At 37.9% G+C, this 13,154-nt stretch overlaps 1 protein-coding gene across 1 annotated transcript in view; it reads left to right on the top strand.

The window, feature by feature from the left end:
- Window positions 1-1,245, top strand: part of LOC148954734 (phenoloxidase 2-like) — a 148,580-nt gene extending 147,335 nt beyond the window's left edge. The window contains exon 13 of the mRNA XM_089086717.1: window positions 887-1,245. Coding sequence (XP_088942843.1) covers window positions 887-1,117 — 231 coding nt within the window. The 3' untranslated portion in view covers window positions 1,118-1,245. The remainder of the gene's footprint in view (window positions 1-886) is intronic.
- Window positions 1,246-13,154: the final 11,909 nt, after the last annotated feature.

Genomic DNA, 13,154 nt, shown 5'->3' with positions numbered 1-13,154 from the left:
AAAGGCTACGAGCCTGAGAAAATTTACCTGACTTTTAAAAGAAGGGGGAAACATCCCCTAAAAGTGAAAGAATTTTAATGAAAATCACACCGTCAGATTCAGCGTATCAGAAAACCTGTTACATAGGTTTCAAGCTCATATCTGCAAAAATTTGTAATTTGTAAATTACGTCAGAACCAAATTTAGAGACAGCCATTTAACAAAAGAAAATTAAAATTTTTATGCAAATTTTGTTTACTTATTCAATGACGGTGAGGCAAAATAAAAGCTGCATTAACTAAAAACAATCAGAAATTAAATAAAAAAACAAGTTTTTTAAATTGAAAGTAAGAAGCGACATTAAAACTTAAAACGAACAGAAATTATTCCGTAAACGAAAAGGCTGTCCCCTCCTCAACGCCTTGCTCTTTACGCTAAAGTTTGACTTTCTCACAACTCTATTTTTGTTAAACAATAAAAGACTTAAGTGTAAAGAGCGAGGCGTTGAGGAGGGGACAGCCCCTTTCGTATACGGAATAATTTCTGTTCGTTTTAAATTTTAATGTCGCTCCTTACTTTCAGTTTAAAAAACTTGTTTTTTTTTTATTTAATTATCAAACAAACCAACTATTGTCTTAATGCCTTAATCCATAATTTAAAATATCGTCTTTGGAAAATCTTAAAACAAAGTTGTAAAGTTTTATTTCAAGGAACTCTCTTCCTGCTGAATAATTTTCTTGTGCCTGCTTCCAGACTCCTCCGTGTATTCAGAATCAGAACGCTGATCATTGATCAGCGTTGTAACCCATCTTTACGAGACTAAACTAATTCTAAACAACGCTGCATTTATCCTTACTCAGGAATTCCCCAGGATGATGCGTTAACTCCAAAACATTTTATGTTTTAGGTCCCTGTTAAGACTGCTAATAAGCCTTGCTCTAGAGGGACGTCCTATTGTGGTGTCTTAGATGACAAGTATCCTGATAAAAGGCCCATGGGTTTCCCATTTGATCGTCCTATTGAAGATGCAACAACCACGTTTGAAGATTTCACAGAAGGATTGACAAACATTTTTAAAAGGGAGGTTGTGGTTCAGTTCAAAGACGAGGTTCTACTGAATATCAACAGATTGCAATGAGCTATGTTTCTGGTCATCTGGAAATCATAGCCAATATTTGAATTGCTTTTTGTGTTTGTGATTTGCCATAAATTCTGTGGCGAAAAATAGCCACAAATTTTTATATACAATAAACTTATCAACCTGAAGCACTATATAGGCGACTTCTTCAACCTATTATATAATAGTTTAGAATATATCAAACATTATAAGAAAAGACTTTACTTAAAAACATGCATTTAGAATATTTGATGTATTGGCCCGAGGTCATAAAGCTGATGAAAGAATTGGAGCTTTATAATATTTGTTAAAATTTTCACGAAACTGCAGCTACTGATGGAACATATTCTTGCTGGTTTTTGATGTTTATTCCGTTCAAAAACTTATCCGTTCAAAAATTGTTATTGAGAGATTGCAGATACGCCTTTTTGATAACTTGGATGCAAAAAAAATCTTTTAATTTAGCTCTGAACATTTTCCTAAATTTTGCCTCAACCCCCGTTAATCCTTTCAAACACACCCAGAATCAAACATTCCCCCCTTTCCCAATGATAAATCCTGCATGTAATAAAAAATGAACAAATCGCATAATTTATATTCCTTGTCATGGGGGCAGTGAGGGCCCCCAGGCCCATTTTTTTAACTTTAATAAAGAAAAAATTATTGAGACTTAAAGGAAGAAATATCAGTACATGTATATTAGACTGACAATCAACATTCATTTGTATTTTGTTTCAGTAAAAAGCTAATTATGTTGTGATCTGTCATTTGTGGTATTTTTACGGTTGGTAGATAATTTGGGTATATTTCTGCTCATTTTTCGTTTAATGAAGCTCTTTACTTTTCTTCTAAAAACCTATTTTGTGGAAAAATCTTTTTAAATTAATTTATGTTCGTTTTTGATTGACATGGAAAAAGAAAATAATATTTTATGACTTTTCGGCTTTTTCTGTAAGAATCCATAGTTTGGCTTGATATTTGTATTTTGGAGAAACCTTTTCTACGATTTTTAACAACATACACCCTTTTGAAAATCTTAACAGAAATAGTATTGTTTAATTTAGTTTTATATGTCCTCTAGTTGACCTGAAAAATAAAACTTAATACCACTCGCGATAAATTCTATCTATGCTCTTTGACAACCTGGATACATTTACACTCTTTTGATTTAGTTAAATTGTAAGAGAATAAATAGTAATAGTAGTAGTCCTTAAAGTTCCAGCTCAATATCCTTAGTCGTTCTCAGGATATTGCTGAGATGTTGTATTGGCAACCAGCATACACACATTACCTTTTAATTTAGTTTTAAAGCAACATTTAGTTTTAAAACATAACGGTCAAATTGCATAACTGGGGGGAGGGGGTTAACATACCCAATATCCCCAGAGACATAGTTACTGGACCGTTAAACTATGCTGAAAAAATGGTTGTCTCACAATTTTAATTAGAAGTTTTTGGAAAATTACGGACTAAGGAGGATAACTTTTTACCCTCCAATCACTTTGGACTCTAAAAGGGGGCACGAGAACTTTTAATTTCCGATCGGATTAGCGCCTTTAAAAGTTTCAATGATATTACTAGCTATGATAGAGCAGTGCTGCCTATATTACTGCTTATACGCCTTTTTGAAAACCTGCATGCATATAGTCTTTTCGTTTAATTGAAACTCTCCCTAAAGAATCCCTAAAAATTTCACCTTAATGTGCTTAGTGTCATTAGCCACGTTAACCGTAGAAGTAGTATGAAACGCATGCACATAGTGTTTCCTGGCCAGTTCAAAATCACCCAAAATTACCCTGAAAGGTCTAAGTTAATAATGTAAACCGTTCTTGAGATATTGCTTTGTCACGTTTTGATCATCTGCATGCTTTTAGTTTGTTTTGATTTAGTTCAACATTCGCCTAAATTTTCTTTAAAAGTTTCACCTTAGCCTGTGTAGTAGCAATAGTTGTAGTAGCATTAGCAACATTAGTAGCAGTATACACATAGCACCTATGGTTTTCTTCAACATCCGTTTCAACACGCGATGAAAGTTTCAATTTAATAACAGGAATAATTCCTGAAGAATTGCTGATGTGTCCTCTTGACAACCTGTGTGGGCATAGTGTGTTTCGAAACAGTTCAATACATTTTCAATATTGCCCAAAATTTTCGCCTTAATACCTTTAGCTTTAGTACCAATAGTAGTAGGGCCGATGATAATAGCAGTACCAGCAGTAGTAGTAGCAGTATAATTAATAGTAGTAGCCTTAGCTTCAGTAGCAATAGTAGCAGAAGTAATAATAGTAGCAGCAGTATTACCAGTAGTAGTAGTAGTAGTAGCAGTAGTAGCATAAGTAAAAGCAGTAACATTAGGATGCAAATATTGTCTTTTGGTTTTTTCAACATCCCCCCACAACAAGCCCTGTAAGTTTCAACTTCAGACACAAAACTATTCCCAAGATACTGCTGATATGCCCTTTTGGACAACATGTACATAGACGACGTGATGCGATTCAGTTCACCTCTCTCCTTAAAATCCCTGAAAATTTCACCTGCATACCCCTAGGCATAGTTTTAATAGTAGTCAAAGTAGTAGTATTAGTATTAGTAGTACAAGTAGTAGATTTAATAACAATAACACTAGTACTAGTAGAAGCAGTAGTATTTAGGTATTACCTTTTCGTCAGTTGATCATCCCTCTCATCAATTCCTTGAAATTTCAACTTAATACAATTAGTAGTCACTACGACATTGAAAGCTGACAAGCACGTAATCAATAAAATTACGGGTTTTTTTCCGATCCGGCAAGGTCCATGGCACCTTTCGGCGTTCTCTGTACTGGATGGCCATATCGTTGTGTTAGTAACACAGTGTTAGTAATGGCCATATCGTTGTCTCTGCAGAACTCAATAAGGCATTCTCCCCTCTTGTTAATTCGTCCAAGGCCAAATTTACCCATGACATCCTCATTTCCAGACACAGCAATTCCAACAATAGCATTAAAGTCACCAATGACAAGGACAACGTCTTTTTTCGGAATTGCGTCGATTTGGCTCTGCAGTTTAAGGTAGAAATTTTCAGACTAAATATGGCTTCCTGGAGTCTGGGGCGTAGACTTGGGTGATCGTGATGTTGATCGGTGATCCTTTTATTCGCCTTTTATCCGCTGTTCTGACAAAGGTATGTGAGGAGTCAGGGATCTTCGTGCTTATTACCGATCCTTTCTTTGCCAGTGGTAGGTAGGTGTCTTTCTGAGAATTCCAGGATATCCCACTTGTATCGATTTAATTCATTGAGAATTATATCTTTTTTGCCTTGTTTTGTAAGCATCCTAATGTTCAGGGTTCCAATAGATAAACTCGATTTCGGGCATAACATAGCCTACAAGGTCAGAGTTGTCAACATTGTTAAAAGATCTCTACTTGCGAGATTTTCGGTCGTCAAATCATCGGTTGCCCCGGACACGGCAGCTATCCTCTCATGGGTTTCGTCGGTTAACCATTTGTATTTCATGTTTGCATTTGATCGTTTATCTCATTATTTTCTTTCTAAAAGAAAGCAGGTTTATTAGCTAATTTCAGGACAGCGGTAAGCCACTCCTCTCCATCCCTAGCAGGGGCCAGCCAAATCTAATGCCAATAATGCGCCCTTCTTGTGACTTGCACCACCAACAATTTATCTCATTGCTGGGAGAAGGTTTGTGACTGGTGGGACATATCCTCACACTGATGGGCCCTACCCAGTGCCCATTAGAGGGGCCTTCCAACTCCTCCGTCTGAATTTATGACCCCCAGACGTGGGTGTTTCACCCTTATTTTTACACCCTCTGGGACAGGATTTCCCTTTGGTCCGCACCTCCCTGCCTTGAGGTTCCATTAAGAAAGAAAAACGAGCAAAAAGGGTGTTTTTAAAGGCCAAATAAAAGTACTGATAAAACACAACAAAGCGAATACTTCGAGTGGACAAACGCCTCTCTCCTTCAGCGAAATATTCACTTTGTTGTGCTTTGTCACTATTTTCATTTGGCCTTTAAAAACCCCATTTTTGTTCGTTTTTCTTTCTTTATGTTATGTCAAGCCAAAGTGATTTAAGAAATTATCTACCTGGATGCTCCCTGCATATCTGCATGATGTTTCCCTATACGCCACCTGGGGACGCACTGAGTGGCGTGGGGAAGGCCTCTACTAAGAATATAATCTATATATTCAGATAGTATTTGAAATATTCCTCTTAATGCTCTTAGCCTTGCAAGTAGTTGCAATAAAAGTAGTGTTGTGCCAAGTACTTTAGTTTTTTACTTAAGTCCAAGCCCTAAGTACTCTAGGAAATTTTTACTTCAATATAAGTATTAAGTGTTCCTACAAAATTCTACTTGAGAAATATATATTTTTTTACATTACTGTAGTACTTAAGTACTCAAGTATTTCCATAGTATTTCAGTTCTTAAGTATTGAAATACTGAGGTTTTACTTATATTCCCCAAATCACCACTGTAGTATCTACTTGATGTCCCGCTAGGTCTGACGAAGGCCTAACAAGCCAGGTAAACAGTAAGGAATACCACTTGTGAGGAATCTCACAAAATCGATTACTAGAAAGCTTCGATGCTTCTATTTCTTAGAAGAGCTCCTATGGCAATGGTGCCATATAGTCTATGGTTATGCTGTGTGTTAATTGTGAGAAGTAATATACTTATCCTCAGATATCTGAAACCCTATTGAAAAGATACCTAGCAAAGATACAGTTTCCTACTTCGATTACCAGATATCGGAACTCTTAGATAATGAAAATACAATTTATTTAAAATATAAGAATGTTAGATATTAAAAACAATATCAAATGCGGCATTCATTACTTAATGCAACATAACAATTTAATTGTATTTCTTGCTCGTTCCCTTCAAGAGTAGGTAGGTAGGTAGGTACAGGTTTATTCATAAATCTGTTTCGTATCACTTGCTAAATTACACAGATTTTTACAAACTCAAACTCAAACTCAAAAAAAAAAAAAAAAAAAGGTAAAAATATCAGCTCTTGTTATACATTTTGGTAAAAAACGGCACGAAAGAATCTTCATGCCTTCGAGGGCTACACTGGGGGTAACAGTTTAAGTTGGGCCCGTGTCTTCATATTGGTAGGGGAATCAGGGGGTAGTATGAATCTATGTTGTTTGTTGTTTAATAGGAACATATGAAAATTCATTATCAATTTATCTCTTCTTTCGGACAACGATGATAGGTCAATTGTTCTAAGTCCTTCCTCATACTTGATGTAGTCCCTGTGAAGAATCACTTTAACTGTGCGTTTTGTACATTTTCCAGCATTCCAGATAAGGATGGTGAATTCGCACGTCAGGACCCCACACTGGACAGGCATATTCTAGGTGAGGGCGGACATAGATCACGAAGGCAGTTCTTAACTGGTCTCATTACACCTAGTAATTTGGCACTGTTGGACAGGAGAAACAGAGAGTTTGGGACATCAAGATCATGCTTTAGAGGGTTAAACCGAATAATTTTTGATTTGGTGGAGTTTATGGTTGCATTAGCTTGCTCAACCTCCTTATTCAACATTTCCATCAGGTCGGGGGGGAAACAAGGGGTAACACTTGAATTTTTAGCTTCATAGTTAAATAAAACTGAAAGGTCATCGACAAATTCATATCTTCGGTCATAGTTCCTCAGCACAAAATCTACCACAGCCACAAATATTAGCCCGGCTAATCTGGTACCTTGAGGTGCACCACAAGTAATTGTACGAGAAGAGGACAGTGTATCACCCTTAAATAGAGGAAACACACATTGTGATCTATTAGACAGGAATTCAGCGATTAGCTGAACTGTTAGTCTATTCGCCCCCATTAGTTTTAGGTTCATTAGAGCAATAAGGTGGGAGAATAGGTCGAAAGCCTTGCAAAAATCCACCTTGGCAAGATCAACGATGGTTTCTTTTTGGTCAAGCCATCTTACTAAAGTATCATGCATGCGTACTAGATAAATTATGGTATTGCAGCCTCTGAGACCCCCGTACTGGTATTTATCAATGTTTGTGGAAATCTCATTGAGTGCTGCTTGAGCAATAAATGCCTCAAACACTTTTGCGAAAGCAGGGGTGTGAGATATAGGCCTCAGTCCTTCTGGAGATTTAGGATGTTTAGTTTTGGGTATAACTCTCACATATGCAGTTTTCCAAACAGAAGGAAATACTCTTTCAGCAAAACAAGAATTCAGGATGTGACAAAATGGTCTAGCGAGAAAAATGGCATATTCCCGACTTAATTTTACAGGTAGTTCACCGGGGTAGTTGGAAGAGTTGGGTTTGAGTTTGAGCAGTTCTTTGTAGACTGCGAATTCTTCAAGGGTTGGGGTCTGGCTTGGTGGACACTGTTCAAGAATTCTAGCAAGTTCACTTTTGGATGGGGCAGGGTGGGTACTACAAATTGAGCTGAAAAACATATTAACATCCTCAGCTGAGAACTTATTTCCGTCGTCTTTATAAATAAGATGGTTGTCACTTTGAATCTTCCCAGCTATCCTTTTTACAGATTTGTGCCACTGCCTGTAGAAAATAGAGGCTCAATCCGGTTTTTAACATAGTTGACTTTAGCTTTACGGTTTTCTTCCACTCTTCTATTCTTCAGCTCTTTTTAGCAGCTAGACTTTCTCTATTAGAAGCTTGTGATCGTTCGCGGATAAGCCGTTTTAATGATCAGGTTATCCAGGGCTTGTCACTTCCACACTCTATACATTTTTTTTACAGGGAATTGGTCAAGGTACTCTTTATATAGGATGTTGCTGAATATATCAACTTTCTTGTGAATGTTGCTTTCAGCATACATTTCATGAAATGGTTCTTCAGTCAGCCACAGGCCATATGAGCGTATACTGGAATCTAATAAAGGACAATAGGCAATTTTTCGGCGCTTTGGCGTAGGCATTGCATTCTTGGCTTTCCATACAATAATCAAATGGTCTGCCTTGCCAAAGGGATTAAGGGTTTTTGTATCAATATAATAACTATCAAAGTTTGTGAGGATTAGATCTAGGGTACTGCCCGAAATATGCGTAGGAGTTTTCACCACTTGTTTCAGGCAAAATGATGAGATAAGCCATGATTTACTGGTTTGGTTAAAATCACAAGAATAAAAATGCCAGGGGCAGAATATTTAAACATGATCCAATCAACAGGTATTAATCCAATGTAGCATCAACAGGAATTATCAACAAATTAATCAACAGGATCCAATGTAGCAGGTATTAAACGAGTTCGTTGCGGCAGCGTGAGCTCTCAGAGTAATACACTAATCCAAAAATTAGACAAGAGGTCGACCGAGGATGCTTTACGGGTTTGCAGTAAAGCCATATCACTTCAAAGTCATTGTTTTTTAGTTCAAAATTTGAAATTACAGACGCAGGAACATCCTTACGCCAAAAAATACCAACACCACCACCTGCTCCATTTTTCCTCGATCATGACGGGTCACAAACGCAGATGAGTAGCCAGTAAGCAAAACTCGGTCTCGGCAGACATTCCAGGTTTCGGTTATGAATGCAACAGCGATATTATTATCTCGCATGTGACTGTCCAGAATATCAATTTTGTTCTCAAGCGACTGGGCATTGCAAAGTATGATGTTAGGAAACTGTGGAAAAATCTTGGTAGCTAGCTTCAGAGTAGAAGGGGTGGGGTTTGGGTACATTGGTTAGGAAATCAGGATGGATCAGGATGTAATGTTATGTCTTCTTGTAAGTTAATTCTTATGAGAGAGCAGTGTTTCACAAAAGGCGGGGGTTTAGGTGTACGTCTGCTAGTATGCACGGGAATACTACAGTTGTGGGCAAGTCATTGTTGACTGTTACTGTTGAGTGATTGGCTTGACTCAATTAAGCTCTGAGGCCTATGTTGGCTTAAAACACTCTCAATTTGAATTTCTGCTTCTGAAACTATGGTCTCACCGAAGTGGGTTTTTGCCAAATTCTTCAGAATAATAAAATTCAACTGATTGGGTAACTCTAATTGGGAGATGAGCATAGAGGTAACTGTAAAGCTGGCTAATTTAAAGTATACGGTTGACTCATCTTCCAAAGCATGTGGAGTTACTTTGTGAAATCTTTGGGGATTAATTCCACGTAGTTTTGCCAGTCTTGATGTCTTTCCTTGCGCAGAATTTTCCAAAAGGGGGTTCTTCAGGGTTTTTTGGGGGGCACTTGGTATCAAGGGGAGCCATGGATTAGTTTTATCTTGGATGAGATTATTCTGAAAATTTTAACACTAAGGGAAGCATTGGGAACTGTAGGTATTCTGGGGGCTGCTGATGGTCTGGGGGCTACTGGTGGCCTGGGGCCTGTTGGTGGTTCAGGGGCTGTTGGTGGCCTGGGGCCTGTTGGGGGACGAGGGGATTATTTGTTGCCCTTGGGACTTGCATTGCTACAAAAGGGATTGGAAGTTGTTGCTCTTTTGCCATTCTTAGTATATCTGCCCTTTGTTTATATTTGAGACAGTTTCCTTTATCTAGAGACTGGTGTTTGCCTTTACAATTAGTACACACTGGGCCAAACTGACAGTTTGACTCATTATGGTCATTGTCTAGGCAAATGTTACAAATGTTGGAATCCTCTCTGCAGTATTTATCTGTGTGTCCAAGCCTTAGACATTTCATACACTGTAATGGCTTTTCTTTGTATGGCTTGAAAGATTTTGTTGGCCAAAGAGGAACACTGTCAATATTAAATTGTCCTTGAAGCTCAAACAACACTGTTTTAAAGTTTGAGGTTTCAGTGGTTTTGCAACCAAGGGTATGGACACTAGAGACCGGAATATATTCCCCTTTTACGTTCATCAATGCTTCCATCAGGTCTGAGTTTAGAAACGATTTAGGGACATTGTAGAGCCCTATCTTTGTTTGTATTGGGTTTGGGGACCCCATACCGGCTGTGACAACAATATTTTAAACACTTTTCAGCTCCATTACCTTTTTCACTGATGTGGTATCGTTCAAAAGGGTACCTAGGGATTTAATCTGTTTATATTCATATTAAAGCTGCAACGAATGGTCTTGAAAAGAGAAACTCACAACTTTGGTATATCAGAGTTGTTAAACAAGCGATTATCAGATTGGGGAACTAGTTGAATACTTAACGGGGAATCAGCTGGATTTCTTAAAGAGTTGTTCGTGGTATCGGTTTGATGAATTATTGCTGAATGTGGTGGACTTTTTTGTTCTCTGTTTTCTACGCTTGGCCGAGTTTACTATCTTAAAGCGTTCTTGGTCTTTTTCAGTATCAGTTGTTGAGGGGGATGGACATTGGGTGGTATCCGTGTTTGGGGTATGAATACACTTCAGAGAGGTCGCTGGTACAGACACAGTTGTAGGGGGGAAAGTCTAGCAAGGGCTTTTGAAGATGGTTGAAATGGTGACTCACTCATATCTCTATCAGGAGGTTGTTTTGTAGGCTTCTTTTCTCCAAACATTTGAACTATTCAAAATCACAAATTCGAACACTAGTTTGAATTTGTTTCTCAATAAATTCAAAATAATCAACAGTAACGAGAAAAGTACCAGTAATCTGGTTTAGTGTTTACTTTTCAGTTGCCAAGAAATTTAAATATTCACTATTTTAACAAAGTTGAAACAGGTTAATGGGTCAATTTAAGTCAAAATATCCACAAGTCTTATCAAAAACATGAGTTATTCACTTATTGTTCACAGGTTAGGTTGCGAAAATGCTGGTATCCAGATTATAAATAATTCACAGGAGAAGCTTCTCCTCTGAACTTACAAGGCTGAAGTAGTAGCTTTTCAAACACAGCATCTCTAAGCTAGTTCCTTTTTGGGTAAAACTTCCTCCATCAACCGAAAACAGTTGCTCTGGGGGTGCAGACGAAGGAATTATGCAGTTAAAATTTCTGAAGACTTTCATTTCTCTTGCATAGTCTTTTAGCATGGTTAGTTCTATCAGCCACAAATGAGAGACCACCTTCACAGTAGTTTCGTCACGTTCACGATTCTCTGAATTGTTTGCAGTAATTTATTCATCATTATTGTCAAAGTATTCATCACCAGAAAAGTAGCTAACTCTAAACATTAAACCCACCATGAGATTTTTGAGAAAATTTATTGTGGCAACGTTGTGGAACCTCTCTTCAGAACCTTGTTTGGACAATTTTAAAACACAGTTGTAATGGCAGCCTCATCTGTATACATTTATCTGTTAATATAAAAAAAGAGTCAATACGCAACGAAAGGCAATTCAACATACTCCATGGTTTCCTTGTTTAAAATTTCAGCTAAAAATTTTTTTAAAATTTCAGAAAATTAATATCCCTTGTTAGACGATACAAAAGCGTCGCAGTGAGCGTCTCCCCAATAAATTCGGTATGGAAATTGAATTGATGAGCTGGATTGGCAGTCTCAAATAAAGAAAAACTTCATTAATGCTCTCTGCCTTGGAAGAAGATGAGCCACCACAGCTTTTAATTCAAGTCATTGGGGACATTCAAGATAGAATATGGATCATTTATTGATAGATCTAACAAATGTCTCCTGAAAAATTTGAAACTACCCTTCATACAATTTTAGGCAGAGCTAATGACAGTGGCGAATCTCCAGAATTTATATTGGGGGGGGGGGGGCAAGAGGGGTCCATATCTGGATAGTCAAAGGGCACGGGATGTATAATATATTTTATCCACATTATTGGGGGGGGGGGGCCAAATGATGCCCCAAACGATGCCCATTAGAAAATATCTCCTTGCAAGATATTTTGCAAATAAAATAAAGCTCAAGATTCACATTATCATAGGCAGCGCAACCGCGGTGCCTAAGTAAAGAACGATGTTGACACAATGCATTATAATTTTTTCGTTTTTTTCTTTTTCTATACCAGGGCCCTTCGTATCGAAGGAGTTATCGTAGAAACTTCGAAAAGGGCTCATTCGATTGTAAATTGCAGGGGCTACTGCCCTTTTTAATATTCAAAAGTGATTGGAGGACAACTAACCCCCCCCCCCCACCCCACGGGCCCATCATTCCTCCAAACACATCTAATCAAAATTCTGAGATAGCCATTTTTTCAGCGTAGTTGATTTCCAGATAGAAAATATGTTTTTGAGGAGGAAACTCCCCCACAACCCTCAGGGAAAGGATTTTAAGTTATGCCCTGGGGAGAAATAAGAACGATGTTGGCACAATGTGTTATTTATTATTTTTTCCTTTAGAGAAGGGCACTTTGTATCGAAGAAGTTGTCATAGAAACTTCGAAAAGGGCTCATTCAATTGGAAATTGGAGTGGCTTGTGTTCTTTTTAATAGTCGAAAGTGATTGGAAGGCAAATAACACCTCTTCCCCGACCACCATTTCCCGAAACGCATCCAATCAAAATTTTGAGATAGCCATTTTGTTCAGCGTAGTTGATTTACATACAGAAATTATATTTTTTGAGGATGACACTCCCTCACAGCCCTCAGGGCAAGGGTTGTAAGTTATGCCCTGGGTGTATATAAGGTTGTTCTTGAAAGCGTTGTCGTAAAAACTTGAAAAAAGGCTCGTTCGATTGGAAATTAAATGGGCTAGTGCCCTTTTTAATAGTCAAAAGTGATTGGACCACAACTAACACCCCTTTCACACCCATCATTTCCCCAAACACATCCAATCAAAATTTTGAGATAGCCATTTTGTTCAACGTAGTTTTAACTTCTGGAATTAAGGTCTTTGAGGATGACAATCCCCAAGGCCGTCAGGACAAGGGTTGTAAGTTATGCCCTGGGGGCATATAAGGTTTTATAGAACGCGTAGTTGTAGAAACTTCAAAAAGGGCTCATTCGATTGCAAATTGAAATGGCTAGTAAACTTTTTAATAGTCGAAAGCTATTGGAAGGCAACTAACAACCCTTCCACACCCACCATTTCCCCAAACACATTCAATCAAAATTTTGAGATAGCCTTTTGTTCCATGCAGTCTAAAATTCAGGAAATTATAGCTTTGAGCAGGACACTCCCCCCAGAGTCTTCAAGGCAAGGGTTATAGGTTATGCCCTGGGGGCATAAAAGGCTTTTAATGAAATCTTTGTCGTAGAAA

The sequence above is a fragment of the Artemia sp. Qi Xiang Cuo genome, chromosome 3 (assembly GCF_049724085.1).
Source record: "Artemia sp. Qi Xiang Cuo chromosome 3, ASM4972408v1, whole genome shotgun sequence".
NCBI classification, from domain to species: domain Eukaryota; kingdom Metazoa; phylum Arthropoda; class Branchiopoda; order Anostraca; family Artemiidae; genus Artemia; species Artemia sp. Qi Xiang Cuo.
This window is presented reverse-complemented; position numbering and strand designations above follow the sequence as displayed.